The following is a 25,321-nucleotide window of genomic DNA, read 5'->3' on the forward strand; positions in this document are numbered from 1 at the left end:
CCCCTAAAGGCTATTTTCTGTCAATTTTGTTAAGTTCTAATATATTTGCTGGCAAGGTAGTTCGACGTCTGATTGCCCTAAAAAAGACCGGTGAGTTTTTTAAGTAAACTCTTTCTTGACTAAAGTTTACAGCAATTGTGACGGCCTGGATACCTCAGGGTGATCTTTTCTGGCCTGCTGTTGAAGACCCAGAATGATCGGAAGAAAAATTACTAAGTCCGAAGCTTTGGGGCTAGTTGTAGTGCTCTTTCCCAACGTCTCCTGGTATAACGTCGAAGACGTTGATGTCTAAAGTACCTTTTTTTTGCAGACTCAGTTGTTTTGATGATCTAAGGTGGACAGATTGGTTAATGACGCTTACCCGTTGGAGACTATCCCGTTGGCTCAAGTTTTTTTTTCCTTCATATCTGTTAGGTTTGGCCAGCGCTGACCTTGAAGAGGATCGGTGATTCCTCGTTGAATGCTTAGAGTCAAGAGGGTAATATAGGGTCGTCAGTCACCGGGGTTCCCAGCCTTGCAACGAACAACTCTGCTCGTGACGTCTACCAGTTAATGACTGACTTAGTTTAATAGTGGCCGGCTTTATATAGCCTTTTAGTTGACAAATAGTCTCCAGAAATCGTTGTAAAAATGTATTTGTTGGCAAGGTCGTTTAAACTTAGGTGGCCCTTAAAAGGAACGATGAGATTAATGGTCAAGTAGGGAATGTAAATGCTTACATTGGCCCTGAAAAGGGCCAGTGGTAAAATTTCCAGTCATTCCTTATTGTTATTCTTGATGATGGAGAGCCAGCTGCGGGTAGCCTTACTCTTACCCTAGGAGTCTCTGTGGATGGAGACCGTACATGAGGGACGTACGCAGCTGATCAAAAATATCTCGTCTTCGGGTTGTTCCTCGGATCACCAACCGCTCATTGTTAGTCAGGAAACTGTAGGGATGCCGTTGGGGACACGACCACTGAGAAGGAAGCCGTTATCCCTCTGGGCTGTTTGTCCTGGCTTACATTCGTAGTAAAAAAATTCTCTGACGGCACCAAGCCAGATTGTAGTACGGCCATATAAGTCTGAGCGTTTGAGCAGGATATGGTCTGGCGAGACACGTCTCCAGGTATTCTGCCGGAGACGTCATCGGTTAGAATAAATTTTCTATTGGTGGCACTCGTCAATCCTGGAGGTTCAGGGTGAAATTATACCTAGATCACTTGCCCATCGGAGAGGAGCGTCATCGGTAACCGGGATACCCAGCTGCACGACTATCATCTACATTCTCAATGCAGCTCGATGAACTGCCTGTATACGATCGTATAAGATTTCGTGACGCTCCGGCTTGTTATAACCACACTTATTCAATTTTGTTACAGGTAGCTTCGATTTTATATCGATGCCACCTAGTGGATTATACTGAACTAAAGTGAAAAGCTGGCGTATTTTTGCAAAACTTTGAGCTTATTTATTGCTATCGTTCTTAAATTTTTCAAGATAAAAACCATTCTAAAACCATCGAGGAAGTGTCAAGAATCGGTACGCAAAATTTCAGCAAAATCGGTTAAGCAGTTTTCGCGGTCAGCGATTACAACGGTTTTAACGACTTTGCTTTAAGTATTAGTAAGATGAGTAGATGACTATGTACCTATTTGCTGCAATAAAAATGTGTTTGAAAAGGTGCAGTAAAAAAATGGATTGAAAAGGTATTTAAAATTACTCGAATTTTGATAAAATAAATTTACACGTGCATGAGCTCAATCATTTAGATAGTGAAGTAATTGTGAGATTTGTTTACGCTCAAAAACTTAACACTGTTTACAAAAAATGTGTCAGTGAACAGGAGCATAAAATTTACGAGTTATTGAAAACCAGAAAAAAATGAAATACAAACAAGCTTTTGTTAGTTGGGTGAGATACCTCAAAAAATTTGACTCGTTGGTAAATTCCAGTGATTTAAAACACAATACTCCATAATGAGCTAATGGTAACTTTACCGAGCAATAGTACTATAAAATATTTTTCAAATACCACTGCAACAAATTTTTCTCCTTAACCATGGGAAAACATCAAGATAAGCAGGAAATAAAAAGTTAAAATTTCCACGATTTACGTAGAATGTATAATTTTGCATTTTTAACAAGAAGAGGCAGTGATAAGTGATCCTAGTAGTGAAAATGCGAATTGTATTCAACACGGTGCCTACGATTCTGTACTTAGTTTATGTGGAGAAATAAATAGAAAACGTTTGGAACATTATCATAAAGATAAGAAATGTTAGTTGCTAATTTATGATTATTGAGGTAGAGTTCTATTTATTAGTTTTCTACTAACAGGACTAGGATATTCAAAAACATGTGGCAAAACTCTGGTGATATCGGATACAGTAAAACGTGTTCTTAGGTTTGAGGAAGGGTTGACAGAGATTGAGTGTGACCATGCCAAAATAAAAGGGGATTACTGGCTATTATTTAATGACTAACAACCAGAAAACTTATCAAGAGGGATACCCGATTAACTTTTTCTAATTTATGTAAATCAAATATCATTGGTAATACATTTGCACCCATGCTAAAGATAGTAAGAATTTAGTTGCCCAGAAAATTAATTTCGGAAACACAATTGTCAAGAGGTAAGCACTATCAGCCTACGTACTTCTGTTTAGTGATAGATTTCATACGATAAAAGTAGATTTTAATTTGGTAAATCAACATTTTTTAAGATTGGGACATTGGCGGTAGCGTTACGTTTTAGAAGAATTTTTTCTTGACTGGCTCGTAACATAATGATTCTTTACGACAGGTATCATCGTCATCATAGGTTACAGAGAGGAGTCATCTTACATAGTTGGAGATGCTCGTGCTGAAAAAAAGCTTTATGAGCGGAAGTAAATATAATTGACGATGTAGGAGAGCGTAAGGTACCTGAATAAAAAACACATTTTGCAGTTTATTGGAATTTAATAAGGAACCGTACAGTATCAATAGTGATGCGTTTCGAGAAAACTCTCACGAAAGTTATAAATTATGCTTTTTATGCTTAATTTGACAAAATATTGAAAATATACTTAAATTGTCAAGTAGTTGTAAATTTAAACTCATAAAAATCTATACATCTGTTACAATGGGCTCACTGCAACTGCGTAGAACTCTTTGCAATTTACCTGCAGTGACAGTTAGCGTATTTCTTACAGATTAATTACCTGTTGATTGGGTGATACTGTACACTCTTGTAGTTAACACCGATAAAATTTTTAAGCCAGACTCGCATTGGGTAGCGATATATATCGGTATTGAAGATCATGAAGTGTACTTTAACAGCTATGGTCTCCCACCTACGGTTTCTTATTATACTTATAAACTCAAAAGAAGCTGCGTTACTTACGATTAGAATGTACATCAGTTTTAAAATATTAATTTCACTGTTTATAGGAATTACTACATAGGTTTTTGATTCTTCATGTGCAACAACTATTCTACAGGCATGTTTTATTCTTTTTGTCTTTTAGATACTTTTTGTTACAATTACATAGCTGTAACCATTTTCAATCGTAGTACGAGGCGTAAGAAGTCTATAAATAATCTTACTATGAGCAATATATGTACTTAATCTAGTAAGCCTTGGTGTAATAATATAATTTAGAAGTTTTTAAATTAATATGCACTTGTGTTGGCTTATAATGTGTATTCGTTGTACAATATATGTAGCTGATATATTTATGCATTTATTTAAAAGCCCTGCCACCACTCCCTTCTTATACTAGAACTTACCAAGAGAAATCGATAATTTTAAATTAAGAATTTTTTCTTTCAAATTTCAGAATTTTAAATTTTGTGTGCTTACCGACCAAAATTAATAATACTATAAAATTTTTTCAATTTTTAATTTCTTGACTTTTCACGCTTACTGACTGAGAAAAGCTGAAAATTGGGCTGCATTTAAAGAGGTTGATCGGGTAGTGGGTGGCCAGGTGGTGGAGAACGAGGTTTGAGCTATAGCATGACTGGGTCGTGGATAAGAAAGAGGCAGTGGGTGGGGCATAATTGGGCCACTTGGTGGTGGTAGAGATTGAGCTATCGGGCAGTGGGTGGTAAGGATTATTCGGGTGGTGATGTCAGGTGGGGGGGTGGTCTGGATGCTGGTAGCTGTGACCTTAAATAGTACCAACGATCCCCTTTGTTTCCGGCTGCAAATCGAGCTCTGGCTTCAGGATGTCTTACGAGGTGTAGGCTACTAACAAGCTTAGCGTAGACTGAGAGAAAGATGATCACGCATGAAAGAGTATTTTTTATCAGCGAATGTTTTTTTTTCTACTTATCATTAAGGCGTCTCAGCGGAATTTTTTTTTCGATAGTGAGCGTATCGAGTTGTTGGAGAAAAAATGTATACCCTTTTATTACGAAAAGCAAATCGCTTATCCCTTCTTTCAACTGACCAATGCTGGCTCACTCGATGCAGTACCTTACCAAGTAGTAGAGACAGCAAATAAATATAAGTTTAAGTATGTTAGGACAGTATATAACTGGCTTTGCATGATGACAAAAATTTGAATTCAATACATAAATTTGTAGCAGCTTCAGAAACTCAAAATTTTGATAGTCCTAGCAAGTATCGATCATTATTATTATTATTATTTTTTTTTTAATTTATCACATTCATCTTTCTTTGCACGAGAGCAAACATTTTTGGAATAATACTTTTCCTTGACTTTCGATTGAGATGCCTCAACATGCTTCTCTATAAGAGATTTTAGGCAATTTTATGCTTTTTTATCTTCGCCTACACATGGTCATCGCTTTTGGCATCAGCATTCTCATCAGTTTCAGAGTCACTATCAGTATTAATGTATTAGGTCCATCAACGTTATTCCAACTAAGAAGTATTTTGGAAATTTTCTTTTGATAACTATCAAGTGCATCTTCAAAGCATTCCGTGTCTGGTTCAATGCTGCTTTACCCCAAAGAGTACATAAACAATTTAATTGGATGCGCTTTACTAAGCGCGCAAAATCTTTATCTACGTAGAATTTTTTGTACATTATGAGTAACACATATTAATGCCTTTGTAGAATATCTCATACTAAGAATGTGATGTAATGGCATCATATACTGATGAATGATAATCACATCACACTCTATGGTAGATTCTGAATATAAGGCTGTATTATCTTCATAAACGTAAATTCGGTGTGCATTTCTTACTACAGCGTACAAATGCTGCTGTAATTCTTTAATAAAACTACCACCCTCTAAACAGCGAGGTTCATGCGCTTCTTTCGACTGATTATCATTTTTTCAGCGCACATCTATAGGTAACGTTGAAAAATTGCACGATGACCGCACAACCAGTGACTGATCGTTAGTGTCATAAAAAACACAACAGCCACTTTTTTGGGTAAAAACTGTCGTGAAGCTTCAAGAAAACCTTTAACCTCTATGACACAATCCATGTATAGATCCATTTTTTTTTATTTTGTAGCTTAAAAACTAACTATGACATAAACGCGTATCCGTTACGTTTGATACTGCATGATGAACTAAGCAACACTCTGCGCTGAAATTCATTTATGTACGTCCTACCTTGTGCAAGTGGGTGTGTCTTTTATCAGAATAAATCATTGATTCCTAATACTTTAATCTTAAACTAGTTTTAAGGGAAAGTCTACATAAATAACAACAATAATGTAATTAAATACTTTTATTTATTACATAATTTCGAAAACATTGTGTTATCAATTTTTTACTATACATCTTCTTCAGAATCAACGGCATTTTCCCATTCTATATGTAAATAGACTTTTTTTGTTCATTTGACATTGTGGGTGACACACATAGATCGATACGTTCCATTATGGTGAGGACATGCAGTAGCTAATGTTGAGAGTCCAAATTCTAGATAATCAACTATATTATCAACTTAAAAATTAAACCTTTCGAGCCACATTTTCTTTATTCTCCAATTACATAAAACATTATTGGCATCGTTGAGATTTTCTCGAAAATTATTACTAATTTCTGTGTAGTCAATATCACCTGATTGTAAATTTTATCCATGATAGGATAGCTCAAGCCATAAATTTTAAAGAATCACCAACCCCTTGAACACATAATCGTTACCAGGCTTCTTAAAGCCCTGCATGTCCACCACGTACTCCATGATGATAAAGACTGGCTTCACTGCTAGTATTTTTTTAAAATTTCACATACGTGCTTAAATAAGTTTCCTCATGTCACCACTGATAGGATTGTACTCTACGATGCGATCATGTAGAATAAGGTTCTAGTTCTTTCTCGTAATAAGCGGCTTGAAAATTCTTATAGAGATCATATAACATTGAACCCTGATTTTAATTAATATCAAAATTAAGATTACCATAAGGATAGTAGTGTGAGTTCAAGAAAAGCTTTACATTGCTGATATTACAACGATCAAAGAGACTGGCATTAGAAGCAGGCTAATTTTTTTGCTTATTCTGAAAGCCGAACATAAGAAAACGAGGCTTTTGCAACGGATTGGAAGTTTTTATAGTCCACACATGCCTAGAAGTTTTTGGCAAAAGAGGATACTCATACAGTTAATCTCAGTCAATGTAAGCATATACTTTTTTAAAGTTTGATTATTAGCTACTTGTATAATGGTGCTAACATAATCTCTTGATCTTGTGAAAATTAATTGATGTTTTGCATTAATCACAACTTTGCAATAGTCCTCAGCGAAACCAAATATCATATTCAAAGGTCCTGACACTTCAAAATAAAAATGGTCGATAAAATAGATTTTTTCTCTTCAAAGTCAATCCAAATAGTATTTTCAAGCATTAAACTTTGACTAGGAGGAAAAGATAAACATTCTTTCATTAAAGCTGTCAATCCAACATTTTTATACTTTTCGATTTCTATACCATTAAGTTTATATCATATTTCTTCAAACAGATGACAGATGACGTTATTAACTAGCTTTGTTCTCTCAAGAGAACCATCTTCTTCAGTTGTTATACGTCCAGAAAAACGTAGAGATTTTTGAGAGGGTGAGAGTCATAAATCGTGATGTTGAATTAAGATGCGAATTTTATGACTGCTATTAAATGTTAATGCAATGTGAAGTCAATGTGCATGAATTTTGCAGGCAACAAAAGAAAGCATGAGTTATTTGCCTCTATAAGATCTTACTTTCAGGCCTAACTCCTTTTTAAACTGCACGTTTTGACGTGTTAACGCTGTGAGCGTTCGTTTACGACTGATCCATCTCAGTTTTGTCCAGTTTTGTTGCCTTATGGATGAAAAATCGTCCTTACCTTTGCTAATTTTCCTTTGTAGCCTTGTCCAACTTCAATATTGTTGTACACTATGCCCATTTTAGTTGACTTGTTTCAACTGTAGCCGTATATTTATAACTTATTCACGAAAATTAATCAAGTTACCCTCCTGATTAACAATGCGCATTTAAAGATGATCTGTAACTTTAACAGCAACAGGTAAATAAACTACTTGCAATGCAACTTTGACAACCTTGTATCCCGTTGGTACAGCAGGGAAAAATTCGTGAATGGTGTGAGCTTTTTCTCCGTTTATATAGGCTCCACTAGTGATATTACATTCAACTCTCAATGTGTTAACCTTCAAAATAGCAACCGATAAATCTGAGTTGTGAGTGCTGGTATCTCTAATAATTTGCTCAGTGAAGCCTAAAAGACGGCCTATAGAATCTTTTGGTCTGAAGTCAACAGTATGACTACACGTTATCACACTACGAAGAGTGTTATTGTTTGGTTTGATGCTAATAGCTACATTGTTGGATGTAATATGTTAATCAAAAATGACTCAACATCATGAATTTCGTGGCTGCTGGTTAGAATAACAACAACTTGATTACCTATGTAAAATTTATAATTACCTTTATTGATGTATGAAATTAAATTGAAAGTTAGGAGTTATACTAGACCAAGAACGTAGTTATATGCTGGTGAAAATTCGATAGGTGCAAAATATTGTACTTCGAGAATAGCAAATGTTCCAGATAAACTTAATGTCAATGATTCTTCCATGATGGTTCGTCGATGGCTAATATTACTTGAATATTGAAATACATTTATATAGGCTGATGATGGCGTTTTTTACAAATAAAGCTTAAGCAAAGAAGACCGCAGAAGTTGTATGTACCAAAACCTTGGAACCTTTCATAATTATATTTGACATAATTAACACCCAGATATAGGATTAAATCAATAGGTGGCTGTAGGTTACCAAAACTACGTTACGTCATTGCCTCGTTTTTTATAAGCAACCCAGTGAGTACTAAGACCATTCTTATCATCGAGATTAACTATTGCTGATTCAGAGGAATGTGGGCCATCAGCTGGCAAAGAATTTCTTATAAAACTTCACAGAAATGTGGTATTTTCAAAATTTTTGCTTACTTAATAAGGTTATGTCTGTAAGAGCTTGGTAAGATAGTTTTGAGTAGAAAAATTTTTTTCTCAATTTTTTAAGCCTTTTCCAGGCCTTAGATGTAGATCCAAGCCGTTCTTATATGGTTTTAAAAATAATCCCTTTCCAAGTAAGAGTACTTTTATTTCTTTATTATGCCTGTCACTCTCCTCTAGCTGTTTTCAAGCAACTTTAGAATCATTGATAGTCTTGACAACTCCAGTTACACCATTAGTTATAGTGCCCATAGCACTTGAGCCAGCAAATGCAGGAGTAAGTAATGGTAGAAGTTTTATTAGAATGCGGACTAGAGAGCGATCCCATGCCAAGTTTGGATTTCAATTTCACAGTGCTGTTACTGCTGAAAGTAGCAGCTTCTTTCCCTAAATTAACGTGTGTGGTTTTTAAATAATTGTCACGCCTTTTTAGCGAGAATCTTGTCAACGGTATTTTTCAGCACAACGTATTTTTGTTTCTTAGAATAGGCTATATCGTGTTGTTTGCAAGCCCGATCCAATAAATTGATACCTGATTCTCTACAAGCTAAACTCTTGGCTATTTTAGTGCCTGGTCCACAATATTGATATCCTGGTACGTGCAGTTCTGTAGGCAGTTTATTGATAAGTGTGTTTATAAGTCTAAAACTTTTACGATGAATGATCATTACTTTTCAAGTGCTTAACGTTGTTTAAGATCCAAAATGTTAGTAAAGCACTATTTTTAGTTTCATACTTCAGCATACAGTAATCACGAGCTCTGAGAACAGAATATTTAACTTTCTGTCATAAAATTTTAACAAACTGATAAAAAAGATAAGGAAATATAATGATGAATGAGCTTCGAATAATAAAGGCATGCTATTTACAGAGTAACAGTGTTTACATGTTCGCAGATCTTGTGCCCATGGTCGAGGAGAGAGGCAGAAAGAAAGGGACGGAGGCGTCCCGATAAACATCCGAAAATTGGGTAGCGGGTTGCATGGGATCGGATTAAGGGATTAAGAGCAATTGATATCAAAAAGTACGTGCTGGCACCAAGGGCAGATATATGACATCAGAAACCGTGGCCACACAACCACGAAAAACGGCGTTCTAGCTCACCTTCTGAAATATCAGGAAGAGCAGCTCGACACCTCACCTGCGTAACCACCACAAAGGAAGGGCATCTTCCCCTGTATGGCCAAGAAGATCAACGGTAGAGGTTCTACGTTAAAAGACATCAAGTAACATCCGACTGCCCAGTCTGTGCAAAACTGACTGTTTCCTTTGTCTCTCCGTGCTGGTGCTTTCCCCCAAAAATAAAATAAGTCAGCGTCTTTACCAAGAAAATCAAAAAACTGCCCTGTTATATTATGCGATAGTCTCGTTTTCCGCTTATATATTAAAGTTTGTTATTTATATTAAAATACGAAGCGTCGACTTAATTGAATTAGTATAAAAGCCGTAAGTCTGTATTGTAGTCTACCCATTCGCTTAGAAATAAACCAAGAGAGCTGCTGTAAGATATTTTGTTTTATGTTTATGAAACGTATGTTCTTGCCAAAATCCCTACATCAAGAGTATCTCAATGTTCTTTATGCTTGAATTTGATATCGTTTTCATACCATAGTTGATTTATGTTTTTGTAATTGATTGACGAACACACATCAACAAATAATTTTATTGTTATGCTACCTACTTAACTTTGAACAGTATCACGTTTCAGTTTTATCTAAGTCAGTTTGCAGTAAACATGAGCTTTGTGGAATATAATACTAAACTTCCTATCGTCATCTTAACCAGATAATGATAAACAAGATTAAAAGAAACGATGACGGATGAGTTTGAAAATATATAGGCAAACCATTTACAGTATCATGTTTCAGTCTCAGTTGAGTCAGCATACAATAAACAGGAGCTATATAGAACACAATACTAAAACTTCCTGTCGTGAATTTGGACAAAATTGTTAAGCAAAATATTAAAATCAAACGCTGTAGTGATTTGCTACCCGATATGATAATGGCTGTTATTTGTGGTCCATCAAATTGCGGAAAAACAAACAGCTTGTTGGCTTCAATTACTTGCCCCGATCCGTTGCAACGGATTGAGATTTGAGAATGCTTATGTATAATCAAAGTTGCTGAGTGAGCCAAAGTATAAGTTTCTAGAACAACCATCGGAGCCCATAGATGGTGCGAAGTATTTTTCATGTAGCGATCATGAATCAGTCATATATTTAGATAATGCACTACTGTTGCAACTTCATAGAGTTATTCTATGACATTGCCTGGGAAACAAGATAATGTGGAAGCCTTTTTTGCATGGGACGTCACAAAAGCGTTGACTACTTATATCTATGGCAATCCTATGCTCAAGTTTAATTACATTTAGTTAGATATGATTTAAACTTCTTAGTAATATTTCGACAAGATGTGTAAAATTAAAGCACATCTTTAATAATCATGTTAATACTAGTATGACGTATAATGAACTGAAAAAATTATGTGTGAACTATTGCAGAGTTAGGAATCATAGATTTGTTACAAGAGACAAAGGAAGATATGAAGGAGTATTCAGTTTTTTTAATATAAATATTACTCATACTTATTGAGTGCATATTAGTCTCTTGTTAACCATAAAGAAGTTGACATGGGTGCTTTTCGTAAGAAAGAAAACTTTTTTCAGCAAGTTGAAAAAGATAGAGGAGCTATTAGACGAAAGCATCGATTGTTAAAGTCAGGAAGAAAATATTTCAAAAAGTTGATTGGGAAGACTTTCAAGCCTATTACTAATTCAGTTCGTAAAATTATCGAGGACACGAAGAAAGTAAGAAACGTGCTACTTAGCTCTGAATCTTTACTTAAAAAATCATTCCCGCCATTCGAGCCAAAAATTTAAAAAATCTACACATCAATGTTCCAATCAGCTAATAGTATTAGTGATGATAATTAAGATATTTTTTCATGAATGGATTCCATCAAAAACTATAATACCGTTATTCAAAATAGTAATAATGATGATTTAGCACATAATATTGATAAAAATTGACGCATAAATCTATATTTACAAATACTTGATAAAAATAAGACAGAATTGGATTGAATTTATGGGATAAAAAAAGAAACAACAGACAATGTATACTTGGTGATTCACCTATATAGTTCAAAAATATTTAATTTTGAATAAAGGATCTAAGGATACCTAATGACCGGTGAATTGATAGAGTTACTAATGAAAAAGCATTATGATAAAAAGCATACAGCACCATACAGTTTAGTTAAATACAAACAAATCTTGAAAATCTCAAATTCGCGTGAAAGAAAATTTGACAAAAATGAGACGGTCTGTCATTACAATAGTAATAAATCCTATAATGTTTTTGCTACATTATTAAATCTCACACAAATTAAAAAGAATGGTGGGTACATACTTTCATTGAAAATTGCTAGGTTGAATATATTTTAGGTAAACAGTAGAAAATAAATGTACCATTAAGCAATTTAAACTATGTGTTTTCAGAAACAATACTTAATTGACGGAGTAAAATAAATGCAGTTAAGAAGATTGTAGCACCCATATCTAATATAACTCTAGACAATATTTAAAAGAGATGAAAGTGGTAGTGAAAGAGCTTTACAATTCTGCGAGACACAACTATCTTCACTGAAAGTTTGATGTTTGCATGACACCTGGCAAGCTGATCTTGTGGAGGTAGTATCTTATGCTCGTTAAAGAAAAAGTAATAGATATTGTCTTACAGTTATAGATGTATTCTCTAAGTATACATGGGCTGTGCCCGTAAAGAATCAAACGGATAAAGATGTGATTGCAGCTATAAAGTTGATATTAACAGAGGCAAGAGTACTAAGTAATTTGCAAACAAAGCGTGGCAAAGAGTTTTCCAATGCAAATTTTCAAAGTCTTATACGAAAGAATAAAATTAACTAGTATTTTACGTACAGTAACCTTAAAGTGTGTATATGTGAGCGATTTAATTGTATACTAAAGCATAATATGAAGAAAAATTTTGGCTTTGCGGGCAGATAAAAGTGGACTGACATTTTACCATTGTTATTCACGGCCTATGATAATCAAAAGCATTGAATGATAGCTATAAAACCGAAGGATGTGTCCAAAGCTGCTAATAAAAATAAAAATTGAAAAAATTTTCATCAAGACTAATGGGAATGAGAAAACAACTTGAATATCGTATCTCAGTCATATTACCACTATGCAGCAAGGTTGGTATTCTATTCGGGCTATTACACAGAAAATTACGTAACGTTCCACGGCGTTGGCTTTAGAAAAATTATCACGAGTTGCTTCATTATGCTTACAGCTTGCATTAAAGTACTCCAATGAATGGGGCGCTGATTAATTTTTTCATATATATTATATTAATTTGCCTTTTTGAAAGCGATACAAGTGATAACTAGCTGTGACAAGCAGTTGTGTATAAAGACATCAAATATCGATAAAAACGATAGTTGACTAATAATCGTCACAACGTTAAGTTGACACAATACGTAATTGATGGTTGAGGCTTCAAAACCACGCACAACGAATTCAGTTTTAAAGAGGTCGCTATTGTACCTTTACAAGAAAGTACTACACTGACAGTTATATTTTTGGGCACAACTTTCACCAAGAACAAATGGGAAAGTCGATGGTTAGAGTTTAATTACCACGGTCTTTCTTGGAGCTCAGAAGAAGTTTCTTTCGAAGATCGTGCTACAACCTTTCGAGCAGTTATTAAAGAAGATGATATTATCTACGTAAAAGGTCTTGATAAATTGAATGGTTGGGCCATGTGTTATTAAATAGGTTTATTACTTATAATATGATTCATACGCTTTACTAAATATTTGCATAATACAATTATTTTTTAAGGTACTATTCTTATATAAGCCAGTTTCCATTTAAAAAAAAAATACAATAGTATGGATAATATCGAATGCATTAATCACTAATTTGAAGCAAAACATCCATCAGTTATGGCTAACGCACCTATGTAGATAGAAAATAATAGCTCCATTACTTATCAAGGTTCTGCATCCAGCGAGCCAGCGTTGGTCAATTGAAAGGGAGAATAGACGGTCTGCTTTTCATAGTAAAAAAGTATACATTTTTTTCCAACAACTCGATACGCCTGCTCTCGAAAAGAAGAAGAAAATATTAAGCTAAGATGCCTCAATAATAAGTGGAAGAAAAAACGTCCACTAGTAAGAAGTACTGGTTTATGCTTGATCATCTTTCTCTCGCTACATGGTGAACTTCTTAGATGCCTACACCTCTCGAACCTTCCTTAAACCAAAGATCGATTCACAGCCGGAAACAAAGGCAATTATTACCATTCACTGCCTAATTGCTCAATCTATCTCACCACCAAGTGGCCCACTTCCGCCTCACCCACCACCTCACCCCCATTCGTGCCTTGGTCGTACTATAGCTCAAACCTCTCCCCCACAAGTGCTGGCCACCCACCACCTGATCAGTCTCTCCCTCCACCACTGCCCCAGGGCTGGGGATACCATAACCTCCATAGTTCACCTACTCTTACCAGTCAAGCAACGTTGCTAGTTATATTTAAACTACGTGGAACCCCATAGAAAATTTTCTACGCAACGCTTATTGCAAATTGCTTATTAGGTTATTAACGTATTGTCTCTTTGAGCTTGGTCATGTGACGTCTGCCGTAAAACGGGCCTCCGAAGGCCACGCATTCAGCACCAGCCATATGACACATATATATACACATATGATTCTGTCTGGAGGAATAGTGCCATTATCACTAAGATTTCGTTGGTAGGAGGATCGTTCAGATGTCAGGAAGTATGTCTTTTATCGGTCAAGTTGTTTATGGTGGTTCCTGAAGGTCTCTAAAACGGAAAACGTAGGTCACTGACACAAAAACTGCGTTGTTCTGGGTCTGTACACTAGAGTTATTTCGGAAAAACGGACTAGATATGTGCAATAAGTAAGAGGCTTTATGCTGATATACTTCCTTTGAGCAGATTACACGGCGTGAACAGCTGTAGTGTATGCCTATAACTTCATGCATGACAGTGCCCGCACATCTCTGCCTTTCAGACACTGTTTCTTGCTTGTAGCTCTCGTTGCTATAGTTGCTGAGATGTATAACACTGCCACAATCTCTTTTTTTTTCTCCCAGTCTCTTTTTTCTTTCTTTCTCTCTATCTCTCTCTCTCTCTCTCTCTCTCTCGCTCTGTCTTTATCAAATCAAAGAAAAAATCTTTCAGTGAGACTATAAATACATTTATCCTTCTTAGTAATTGGATTGAAAATAATCATTGAAAAAGGATTTTAAGGTACGCTTTTGTAAAATTTATCAGTCGGTAAACAACAATTACTTTAATTTAATTTAATTTTTACCGTTAATAGTCGCAGATGTATAATTAACCGAGTAACCCCTTTTATTTACACTAACGACTTTATTAACCAACTGCAGTAGCCTAATTCGTAAACTAGTTAAGTTTTGTTACTTTTTTGAAGAAAAGTCATGACCTTTTCTAGATTAGAGTAGTTCTAGCCAATTAGATTTTCGGCTGCCATCATTTTTCTCGGATTCTCCCCCAGCAAGGTTTTCTGCGTTAATTTGAAGCTAGAGTGTGATCAAGGTCCGTTCCTCTTTAGAAAAAGGCCTGAAGGCCTCGAAAAAGTACAGTTCTTAATTTTACTCTCGAACAGTTGACTAGGCAGTTAGAGTCTCTCTCTACTATCATTCCACGAGTGTGGTTTAATCTTGACATAAGATACCTCGCGCTGGTTCGTCATGCGTAAAGTGATTTTTTCAAAAATAAATTAAAAGTGAGTGGTTGAAACTTATTAAGTCCTTTGAACTTTATTTTTTTCTTTCATTCTGGCATGGGCTTATTATCTAGAGCTCACACCATTACCCATTCTGGTATTAGTATCCTGTAGATTACGGGAATAAATAACAAGTTGGTTATGATTAGTAAAATCTTGGGCAACCACCTTTACTCGTGACAGTATTGGTGGCTTCTAGAGTGGTTGCTGATTCAAACTATAATTTGCATGCTACATAAACCCTAGAGCAATTACCTCTATTCATGAGGGTGTTAGTAGCTTCTAGATCGTGGAACGAGACACCCTCAGTGCACTGGTCTAAGTAAGCACGGTTCGAGTAAGTGCATCTAGGTATAGCACTACAGTCGTCCAAGCTGTTAAACTTAGTTCTCTGCGCTCAAAATTATTCGTACCCCTTTTCGAGTATTCTACCGCGTATTCTTAACTATTCTCTAGCCACGCGTCTCATATACGTAACCAGTATAAGTTGCAAGTTATTTAGTGTAAGCTTAGACTCGAATAATTTGTCGCACTAACGTAACATAAAAAATAAAAAGTATTAAAGTTATAAAGCTTTTGTGCTGAAAGAAATTTTCCTATGGCCATGTATTTAACGTTGATTGGCCAACAACATTTTTTTCGTTTATTTAAAATTCTGCTACGCTTATTTAATAAATCCTCATATTAAAAAAAGGTTCTACGTGATAATTTTGTAAAACATTTCATTATCATTAAAGACGAGTATTTCTGTAAAAAAAAACTAAAATTTTTATTTGTCGGCAAGTGCGTTCAAAATTAAACGTAAAATTCGACCTATTCGCTCATGGGCAGATACAGATAGAGAAATAGATAGATACAACAAGTTGAATAAGAGCATATCGAAAAAGTCTGAGCTACAATGGTATATTCGTCTTTAGTAGAATCCTGTAGAGGAGAGACATAACGCTAAATTGCCATAAATCAGATGATACTGGCATAAAACTTAATTTTCGACTCTTTATCTGTAAATTACAAAAGAAATTGAATCAAAATGCGGATTTCACACTGAATTTTAAATAAGGAACAATAGATCTGAAAGCTCATTTTTACCTATTTATATAACAAGAACCTAATGTATTTGGTTGGTACAATTTAAATAAATGTTTGCACGGTAAATTCAGTGAAAATCTGATTTTTTATGTTAAAAATAGATTTAAAGAGGCAACATAGGTAAAAAAATATTGGTAAATAAGGAATGCTCTAATACATATTATTCCACACAAATTGGCCTATGTCAAGGGTAAAAATAGAGGAACAATTAACATTAATTTTTCATTGTTAAAATAATTTTTTTAAATTGTCCCTGAGAAGAATGAGATAAAAATTTTTTGTCCCTGCTATTTTTGCAAAAGAAAAGTTTTGACGACAATTATTTAAGTTTGTTTTTTAAAAACAGTGTTACAGTCTTTTATAAGATCTTATTTAAACTCAAATAAAACCACTCTCAACAAAAATTAAGATTTATTTTTACACTTATATCATACTAGCAGCCCCCTCGTCTCGGCTTCACCAAAAACTCATTGAATAGAACACTGTTGTGGGTTAACACGTAATACAACATGATTTTAGTTAAAATTCTTACACTTATTTTTGATACTTGTGATTTAATAGTGGCTGGCATTATACTGTCTTTTAGTTCACAAATTTTCGCCGGAAATGGTTGTAAAAATGTATTTGTTGATAAGGTAGTTTAATGTTACATAGTCTTAAGGAGAACTGATAAGATTAATGGTGTATTGGAGAACGTTAATCCTAACGATGGCCCAGAAAAGGCTTAGTCGTGATACTTTTAGTCATTTTTCATTACTATTCTTGGTGATGGATGCAAGCAGCTAGACTTTTACCTTCGGAGTCTTTGCGTATGGAGAACGTGTTTAAAGGAGATACGCCACTGGCCAAGGAACGTCTCGTCTCCAGATCGTTCCCTGAATAACCAACCATTTACCGTTGGTTAAAGAAGTGGGCCTCTTCTGTGGGTATGCCATTGGGACGAATCACTGGAATTTGACGTAAGTGTTGTTGGTAGCCAGGATACCCAGCTGCACGACTTACAACTCTATTATTAATGCACTGCGAGTGAACGGCTATGGTATTTAGTAATTTTCTTGGAGATATTATAACCAGACCCACTTACTTTGTAAAATTTAATTCTTATTGTATTGTATCAAGATTCTAACGTATACACATAGCAAAGTTTTGATGTATATTATATCCCTTACCTCTACCTTTCCAAGTATACAAGTCGTTCGTATGGGGCCATTGTTAAGTTCTTCCCAGAAGACTCGGTCTTCCATCCTGCTAGGTACTATTTGCAGGAAGCAGCGATTGTCTCAAGCATACCCCATCTAGTATTGAGTTTAATAGAATACTTTTCAAATAAACCATCTATTCCGCTACACCGACCTTTTTATAACCAACAGTGACTTTAGCTGATGAGCTGACCAGGTGTTGGCTTTCTTTGAAATGAAAGCCACTGGAGGTTTAGATATCACCAAAAAACCTGCCTATTAATTTTTAAAATCATATAAGAGGTGTTTCGTTGACTTGGGTACTTACTCTATAGGAAAAGCCCGAGAAAAAGATCTTGATAATATTCGACGGGACTCAAACCCACGGCCCCTCGAGTATATCTGGCCAGGAAGCTAGCATGCTAACCACTAAGCCATCGAAGCATTTAACTCATTTTATAAGTAGTATTGTGAGTAGAAAGTTTTTAGTGCTCTTATCATTTTTTTGATAATATTGGTGATAAAATTTTTATTACATTTTAATTTTTAATTCTTTATGGTATGACACGAATCTGATATATACGTTAATTAAAAAAACCTTAATTATGCGATTGTTTATACCTTGAAAGCATTTCTTTATTAGGAAAGCTTATTGTTGTGAGTTAACTTACAGAACCATTCAAGTAATTGTATACATATATATATATATATATATATATATATATATATATATATATATATATATATATAGTTAAATGTAAATACAGTGCAATATTTTCTAAAGTCAAACATATTTAAGCCCTTACGCAACGACAATCTTATATATATATATATATATATATATATATATATATATATATTATACTGTTTGATTTACGTATGTTTAAAAGAAAGTTTTGTAATCATTTGTATTTAAGTCAAGTATAATGAAATAAAAACTGCCCTCTATTTGAGGATTAAAAATTAAGAACACATCCATAAAATTTAAAGCAATAGGTTGATTTTAGAAGTGTTAACTGACCCTGTCAGAATTTTTTTAAGGAAAGAAAATTCGTCACACTGAGTGTATTTTTAAATGAAGGTCGAGATCAGTATTTAAGAATGCAAACAGTCCCTAACTATTGCATGTATTACATGTAAGAACTTTCTCATATTGCACAAATACATTTTTTAATGTAAACATATTTTCTATCACCTAAAGAAGCATACAATAACTAATAATTGTAAGGGTTGACACGTGAAGCACGCATGGAGTGGAGTCCTACTTGTACACATACACGCGCGCGCGCACACATATTGCATCTCTCATATGACAATACAAAAAAATCTGGAATAGAACATGATATTTACTAAGTCTGATGGGTGTGATTAAATCCTTAAGTACTGGCGTGACAATACTTTTTCTTATTCACAATGCTACGTTTACTTGGGAGCAATATGAAGAAAAAACTTATTTTATGGATGCAAATTCGAGTGTTGCTCCTATATTGATGTAATTTATCTTAATATTACAGTACCTACAATATTATAGATAAATAAACTTCCTTTTTTTGCTAAAGGTACTTCGAAAACCAGAGATAGTGGGGTCATTTATAGGAAGTTTTTAATCATCCTGAAAATTATTTGGCGACTGAGAGAAGTAAGGATGGAGAATCGTACTTTCAATTTACTCAACTAGTTCAAATGAATAACTTTGTGAGTTCTATGCAAATTTAAGAACATTTATTTAGGAAAACAAAAAAGTCTATTTTATTATTAGAATTGTTTATTTATCGTTCTTAAGCGATAAAAAAATTAACTGAAATTTTTTTTCGTCATATTTAAAAAGAAAACTTACATCTAGGTTTTGTTTAAAAAATGTATAGAAAAAAAAAGTTTCCTGAAGAAAACACTTCTTTGTAAACAGTTTATACGTAAAGTACTTATATAACAACTAATGTGATGGTACGCTGCCTTGCTGGTGCTATAGACTAGGGTGAGCATCTTTTTGGCACATTTTCCCTATACACCTAAAATTAGACTAATATAACCATTTTGTACAGATGACATCCAATCTCCGATGAATGGAACTGTGACCTTCATCAACTATATATAACACAAAACAGAGAACTCCTCATTTTGTTAACATGATCTTTTAAGGTTAACAATTTCAAGTCACAATTTGTGAGGCGCAAAAATAAACATGCCAATGACTAACTAAATTAGGAACGCAAAAGATGTAAAAAGTAAAACATTTATTTGATACGTGGCATGATAGCAATTAAGATTGATGCATAAGTTACATAAATACTTTTTAATTTCGTACTTATACTATTTTTTTTTGTTTTCCAAATACTTTTTACTATCTACTCATATTTCATTCAAAACTTAAAAAATTTATTTTTTTTATTTTTGTCTCTCTACGCCTTTTTAACATAAACAACGGTGACTTGACAAAGAGAAATTTTTAGTTTTCTCATATTGTTATGGAAAATTTTAAGTGATTACTAAATCCTTTTCAAACTGACTAAAAATCATCGATTTTTAACTAATTAGAATCAGGGTGACATGTGATTAGAATTTAGTCTCCGTCTTAAATCAAAATAACTTAATTCAACTAATCTTGAAGCATTTTTTTAAATTTATTTGCATACGTTATTGTTGTCTTAGCTATCACCGTTACATTTTTTTTAAGAGTTGTAATTACCTGCAAATGTAAAGTTTTCGGAAATTATCGAAAAATTTAACAACTATTGAATAAGTCTTCATAGTTAAATGTAAATACAGTGCAATATTTTCTAAAGTCAAACATATTTAAGCCCTTACGTAACGACAATCTTTTCTACTGTAAGATTGGAGAAAAGCGTAAACTAATTTGTAAGTTATTTTATTAGGTAAAAAGTAAATATTTCTTAATGTAGTTTAATTTTAGTTGTTGAAAGAACCTACAACGATTTTAAATAGAAACAATTTGGTTACTTGCATAATTGTGTTACGATAAAATGTTTTATAAAATCTTGACGTACTATAACAAATTCCAGCATGTTTAAATAAATGTTTATATAAATATTTATTGTAGGATAAAACAGACAAGCGAGATGTGTTATCGTTTAATCGTTGCTCTGCAAATCAGCTTAGTCTTTCATGGAAAAATGTATCTCTGAGAATTGAGAAAAAAAAATATAGTAATTATTTACGAGATTTTTTGAGGGGACAACAGTATGAGGAGATTCAGTTATTGGATAATCGTAATTATATTAAATTTTTTGAACCACTTTAAAAAAACTATGAAGAAAAAATTAAATTTGTTTAACGGTTTTTCAGTCTATGGATTGATTGAATCTGGAACCTTAACAGCAATTATGGGACCAAGGTAGGCTATGATATTTTTGTAATGAAATATTAGTTAACTCTATCAATTAAATTTGGTTTTTTTAAGCCATAAATATATTTCCTACGCTTTTAAATAAATATATCTCTATCAATACACCGTATTGTCTGAGTCCATATACGCATATCCTACATCTTTGAAAAATTTTGTTAAGTACAGAATTAGTAAGATTAGTAGCAGAAGTTTTTTCTATTTTTTTAATAGCCTACTACTAACAAAAATATTACGTAAATTTTTGTTCTACTCATCACAAAAATACGCCTATCTATAACACTGTTTTTGCACCTCAAATTAAAAAACAGTGTCGACGCAGCGTTGATAAATATCGTTCTTGTACGTTACCTTTGTCTCTTGTATAATTTGAATTTCTTCTTCTTAAAAAGAGGCATTTACGCAGGAGTTCTTCAGTTCTACGGGAAAAACTATTAATTTAATACCAACAAATACTTTTGCTCTAAGGCGTGCCTGTTCTCGTCCCACACTAACATACATACACTCACTCTGTCCACAATCACACGCTTCTCTACTCTACTGATATTTTATCTCTCTCTCTCTCTCTCTCTCTCTCTCTGTCTACTCTGCCGTGTTCGCTCTTGCTCTCTCTCTCTCTATCTCTTTCACTAGCCTTACCTTTTGGTCGAACGTCCACAAGTCAAACCCAGCGCGATGTCGTCCGGGTTCCTAGAGCTGGTTGTTCGCCCTACAGCTTCGCTCTTTTTCGCTTGCTCTCTGACTATTTTCTCCTTGTCTGAGCTGCTTATTTTCACCTTGATCTGGAGATGTTGCCCTGTGAGAACACAGCAGCTGTGAAACTCGTGCATACATTCCTCTTTCTGTAAATACTCTACGCACCTTATCGACCCCTCCCCCTCTCTCAATTTTTTCTGTAACCCGTACCCTGCAACAATTTGCTAATAATCACCAGAATTCTCACTGCTCGCACTTAGACACTCAGCTCGAGACTAACTCTGAAAGACAGTTCTCGCTTTGGCCATGGCCACCACCACTTCTGCTGCCACGTATCTCCCCTGGCAGTTACTCTCGACTCCGCAGCTACTGTGTATCAGAATAGTCTATACCAATTTTTCTCGTTCTTTCTTACTGGTACTTAGTGTCTCTGTGATCCAACTGGCTCTCTATTGGTGTCCTCTTTTCCTCCTTTCAGCACGTATACAGCTCCCGAAAACAAAAAATTTAAAAAAGCTTCAAGTTTATGCTTGTCATATACACCTTGCATCAGCGAGAACAATCCGAGCGTGGAGGCCATTTTTGCATCGGTACAAATCAGGTATTAAAAAACTAAGTTAATTATTATACATGTAAATCGAATGTTTCGATAGAACCAACTATAAAATCTTAAAATTATGCTTGGATGAAGAAACAAAGAAAGAAAACCAGGTGTGGATCTCGGGATACACAACAGATGTGAAACATTAAAGAATATATTATTAAACTTGGTAGTATTTGATTGTCTTTTATGTAAAAAGTAGTTCTTGTCAGATAAGTTCCATCGTCTCCAGGGCTATTTTGCGGCCCGGGGGACCTGCGAAACAGTGTGGCGAATCTTATTTCATCTACTAAGCGCACACCAGCCTCTCAAAAACGCGCGAGGTAGAAAAAGTACTTATTGTATTGACCCTAAATAATCTTTATTTTATATTTTGATAATAAAAAAAATATTTTGATCAGTGTATATTATAGATCAGGACGAGAAGAAGAAGGAGCAATAATAGACGGCAAAGATTATTTATACTACCTACCTACACAAAGGTACAGACATAAGTTTAACAAACATTTGTGTTTATTACTTTCTCTTCTCTTTTCGGATTTGGATACATGTTTACTGTACGTAGTTGTGCACGTGCCTAAATTTTGTTGAGTTGGCTCTTTACTAAAGACAAGTTGAGATGGAGTTTAAATAAACACAATCGGAAGAACCCCAGAGAATTTGGCATTAGAGTCAAATATTGATGTTTTAAAATAATCCTGTTTACAGAGAAAAAATTTTTTTTAGATGATGAAAAAGTGATACTTATTTTAATATTAATTAATCACAGTGTACAAGCACAAAATATTAAAAAAAGTAATGAAAAGGCCTACCTGTATGGGTACCATAGAGACACAGGGAGAGAGCGAGCGTGAGACCAGACAATCACTGGCTCTCTCTCTATCTCGCTCACTTTTACAGGTACTGCCCCAACGCCTTTTTTATTTTTTTCTTAACATTTTGCGCTTGGCAAAACAAAATTAAAAGTGCTTATTGATACAAAATTTTCTGCCCTATACGCTGGTATTTTTAAAATCACTTTTTTCGGTATACTAAACCATTAAAAGATATAAGAAAAACAAACTTTAAAACATAGTTTTATACAATTTTGACCATAATTAACCACTCAAAAATAATCATAAAATTTTTTTTCAATCAGTGGGCTCAATCTTATGTAATACGAAAAACGCCCAATTATAGACTAGTTTTCTAATTTAGCAGTTTTTTGGTTGGTGTCCATAAATAATAAAAACAAAGATTGGATTAACGTGCTGCATAGCACAGTCGATAAGGTCGTTGACTGCCAATCCTAAAGAGGCAGCTCGATTCTCGGAGTCAGTACAATTTGAAAATTTTATTTACACACGTATCATATTATATATATATATATATATATATCCCTATATTATATAGTTATTTGTGTAGGGCATTCCACATATCCCCCCCCCACAGACCCCCCACATGGACCCCCCACAGCCCCCTACAAATCAGCTGAAATTCAACCGTTTTCATAGCTAATTTGAAATTTTCTAACTTTTTCCTTAGACCTCCCACAGGCCCTCAACACCATTTTTTATACATCATGTGATGTATACTGTTTAAATGATAAAACATCAATAAGTGACTTTTAATTTATTATCATAAATATTGCAGATTTATCTGTAAAAATCAAGTAAAGTCAATAAATTATGAAAAAATCTCTTTCCAAACAATATTTTCTATTTCTATATTTTTTGTCTTTCTACTTGAATAAATGAATTATTTCTATCTTAGCATCTTGATAAAGCCACATATAATTGACCATGAAAAAATAAGGGTTTTTTTGAATACAAACCTACATTATCGAAACTTTGACCTTAGGATTTGTTTATTGTCGTAGCAGATGCCACAACGATTGGAAATTGTTCATAAGACAAAATAAACGGTAATGTTGAGGAGCTTCCTGTATCTATAGTTATTCTTGGAATGAAGACTCTATTTCCAATTTTTTCTCCAGTTATTATTTCTCCTTCTAAATTATACTGTAATAATTTTGTGATTCGTAAACGTGTTCTATTACAGAGTCCATCTAATATACTTAAATTTGTCAGTAACATCACTATTGTACAAATCTTTAGATTTAATTCATGAGGTGGTAATCCTTCACGAATATTGTTCAACATTTGCACTGGGAAATTTAAATAAATATTATCGTTTGATTTATCAATCCCTTTATAAGTTGCGTTAGTTATACTATAGTGAGTTTTAATTTCTCCAGTTAATTTTATAAGAATCTTGCTATTCAAATAAAAGGTGTACTTGTTATGCGATGTAAGTATAACACTATTCATCGAACAACTGTAGGTATTAGAAAATATTTGAGAACATACATCATTTGAGATCCGATTTTTAGGAATGTTAAAAGTTTATATTTCCCCTTCCCCAATTTTTAATAATGATTTTGAAAATTTTTTATCGTTATAACGAATATTGATTTCTTATTTTAAAATTTGGAATGAGTTTCATAAAAATGAAGATTTAATAGTTTGTTCAAGTATAATCTTTCTATTAACGTTTTTTGTAACACTGGAGAATCTGACGAAAATCACCTCCTTAAATAATTAATTTATTTCCAAAATATTTTCCAGTATTATAGAAATCTCTCAACGTTCTGTCTACTATTTCCAATGCTTTTTCTGGAATTATTGAAGCCTCATCCCAAATAATTAAATCAACTTCTCTTAATTTTTTCTTATCTGACTCTAATTCTAATATTAAGATTCAAAGAAAGTCTATAAGTTCTATGACTAGTTATCCCCTTTGGAAGCAAAATTGATGCTATACCAGTTCATGCCGTTGACATGATTTTTTTTATTTTGAGACATAAAAAAATAAATTAACGTTTTATATGAACAAGTTTTTTCTGACCCTCCGGGACCATCTATAAAGAAAATATTATTTTTTTGCTCGCAAATAATATGAAATAAATTTTTTTTGTCATTATTCAAACTTTCATACATCGAGTGAAACATTTCTTTACGGAAACGTATTTCATTATCTACATCTTTTTTTTTTGACTCTTCATTTTTGTTGATGTAGGTAAATTAAAGCATTTACATGATTTATCTTCTGATTTTAAAATTTGGTTAATATGTAAAAGAGCTAAATTATCTTTATTATTGCACAGGAGGATTTCTTTAGGATAATTATCAGATAATTCTT

The 25,321-nt window shown here is 33.8% G+C and overlaps 1 protein-coding gene across 1 annotated transcript in view; it reads left to right on the forward strand.

Annotated features, from left to right (window-relative positions):
* Positions 1-25,321, forward strand: part of bw (brown) — a 904,351-nt gene that overhangs the window by 15,824 nt on the left and 863,206 nt on the right. Inside the window, exons 2-3 of the mRNA XM_089589289.1 lie at positions 20,542-20,710; positions 20,787-20,835. Of these exons, the coding sequence (XP_089445415.1) occupies positions 20,542-20,710; positions 20,787-20,835 (218 nt within the window). The remainder of the gene's footprint in view (positions 1-20,541; positions 20,711-20,786; positions 20,836-25,321) is intronic.

Source organism: Copidosoma floridanum, unplaced genomic scaffold (assembly GCF_036245765.1).
Source record: "Copidosoma floridanum isolate Cflo_tuat_1 unplaced genomic scaffold, Cflo_Japanese_pri ptg000008l, whole genome shotgun sequence".
Taxonomy (NCBI): Eukaryota; Metazoa; Arthropoda; class Insecta; order Hymenoptera; family Encyrtidae; genus Copidosoma; species Copidosoma floridanum.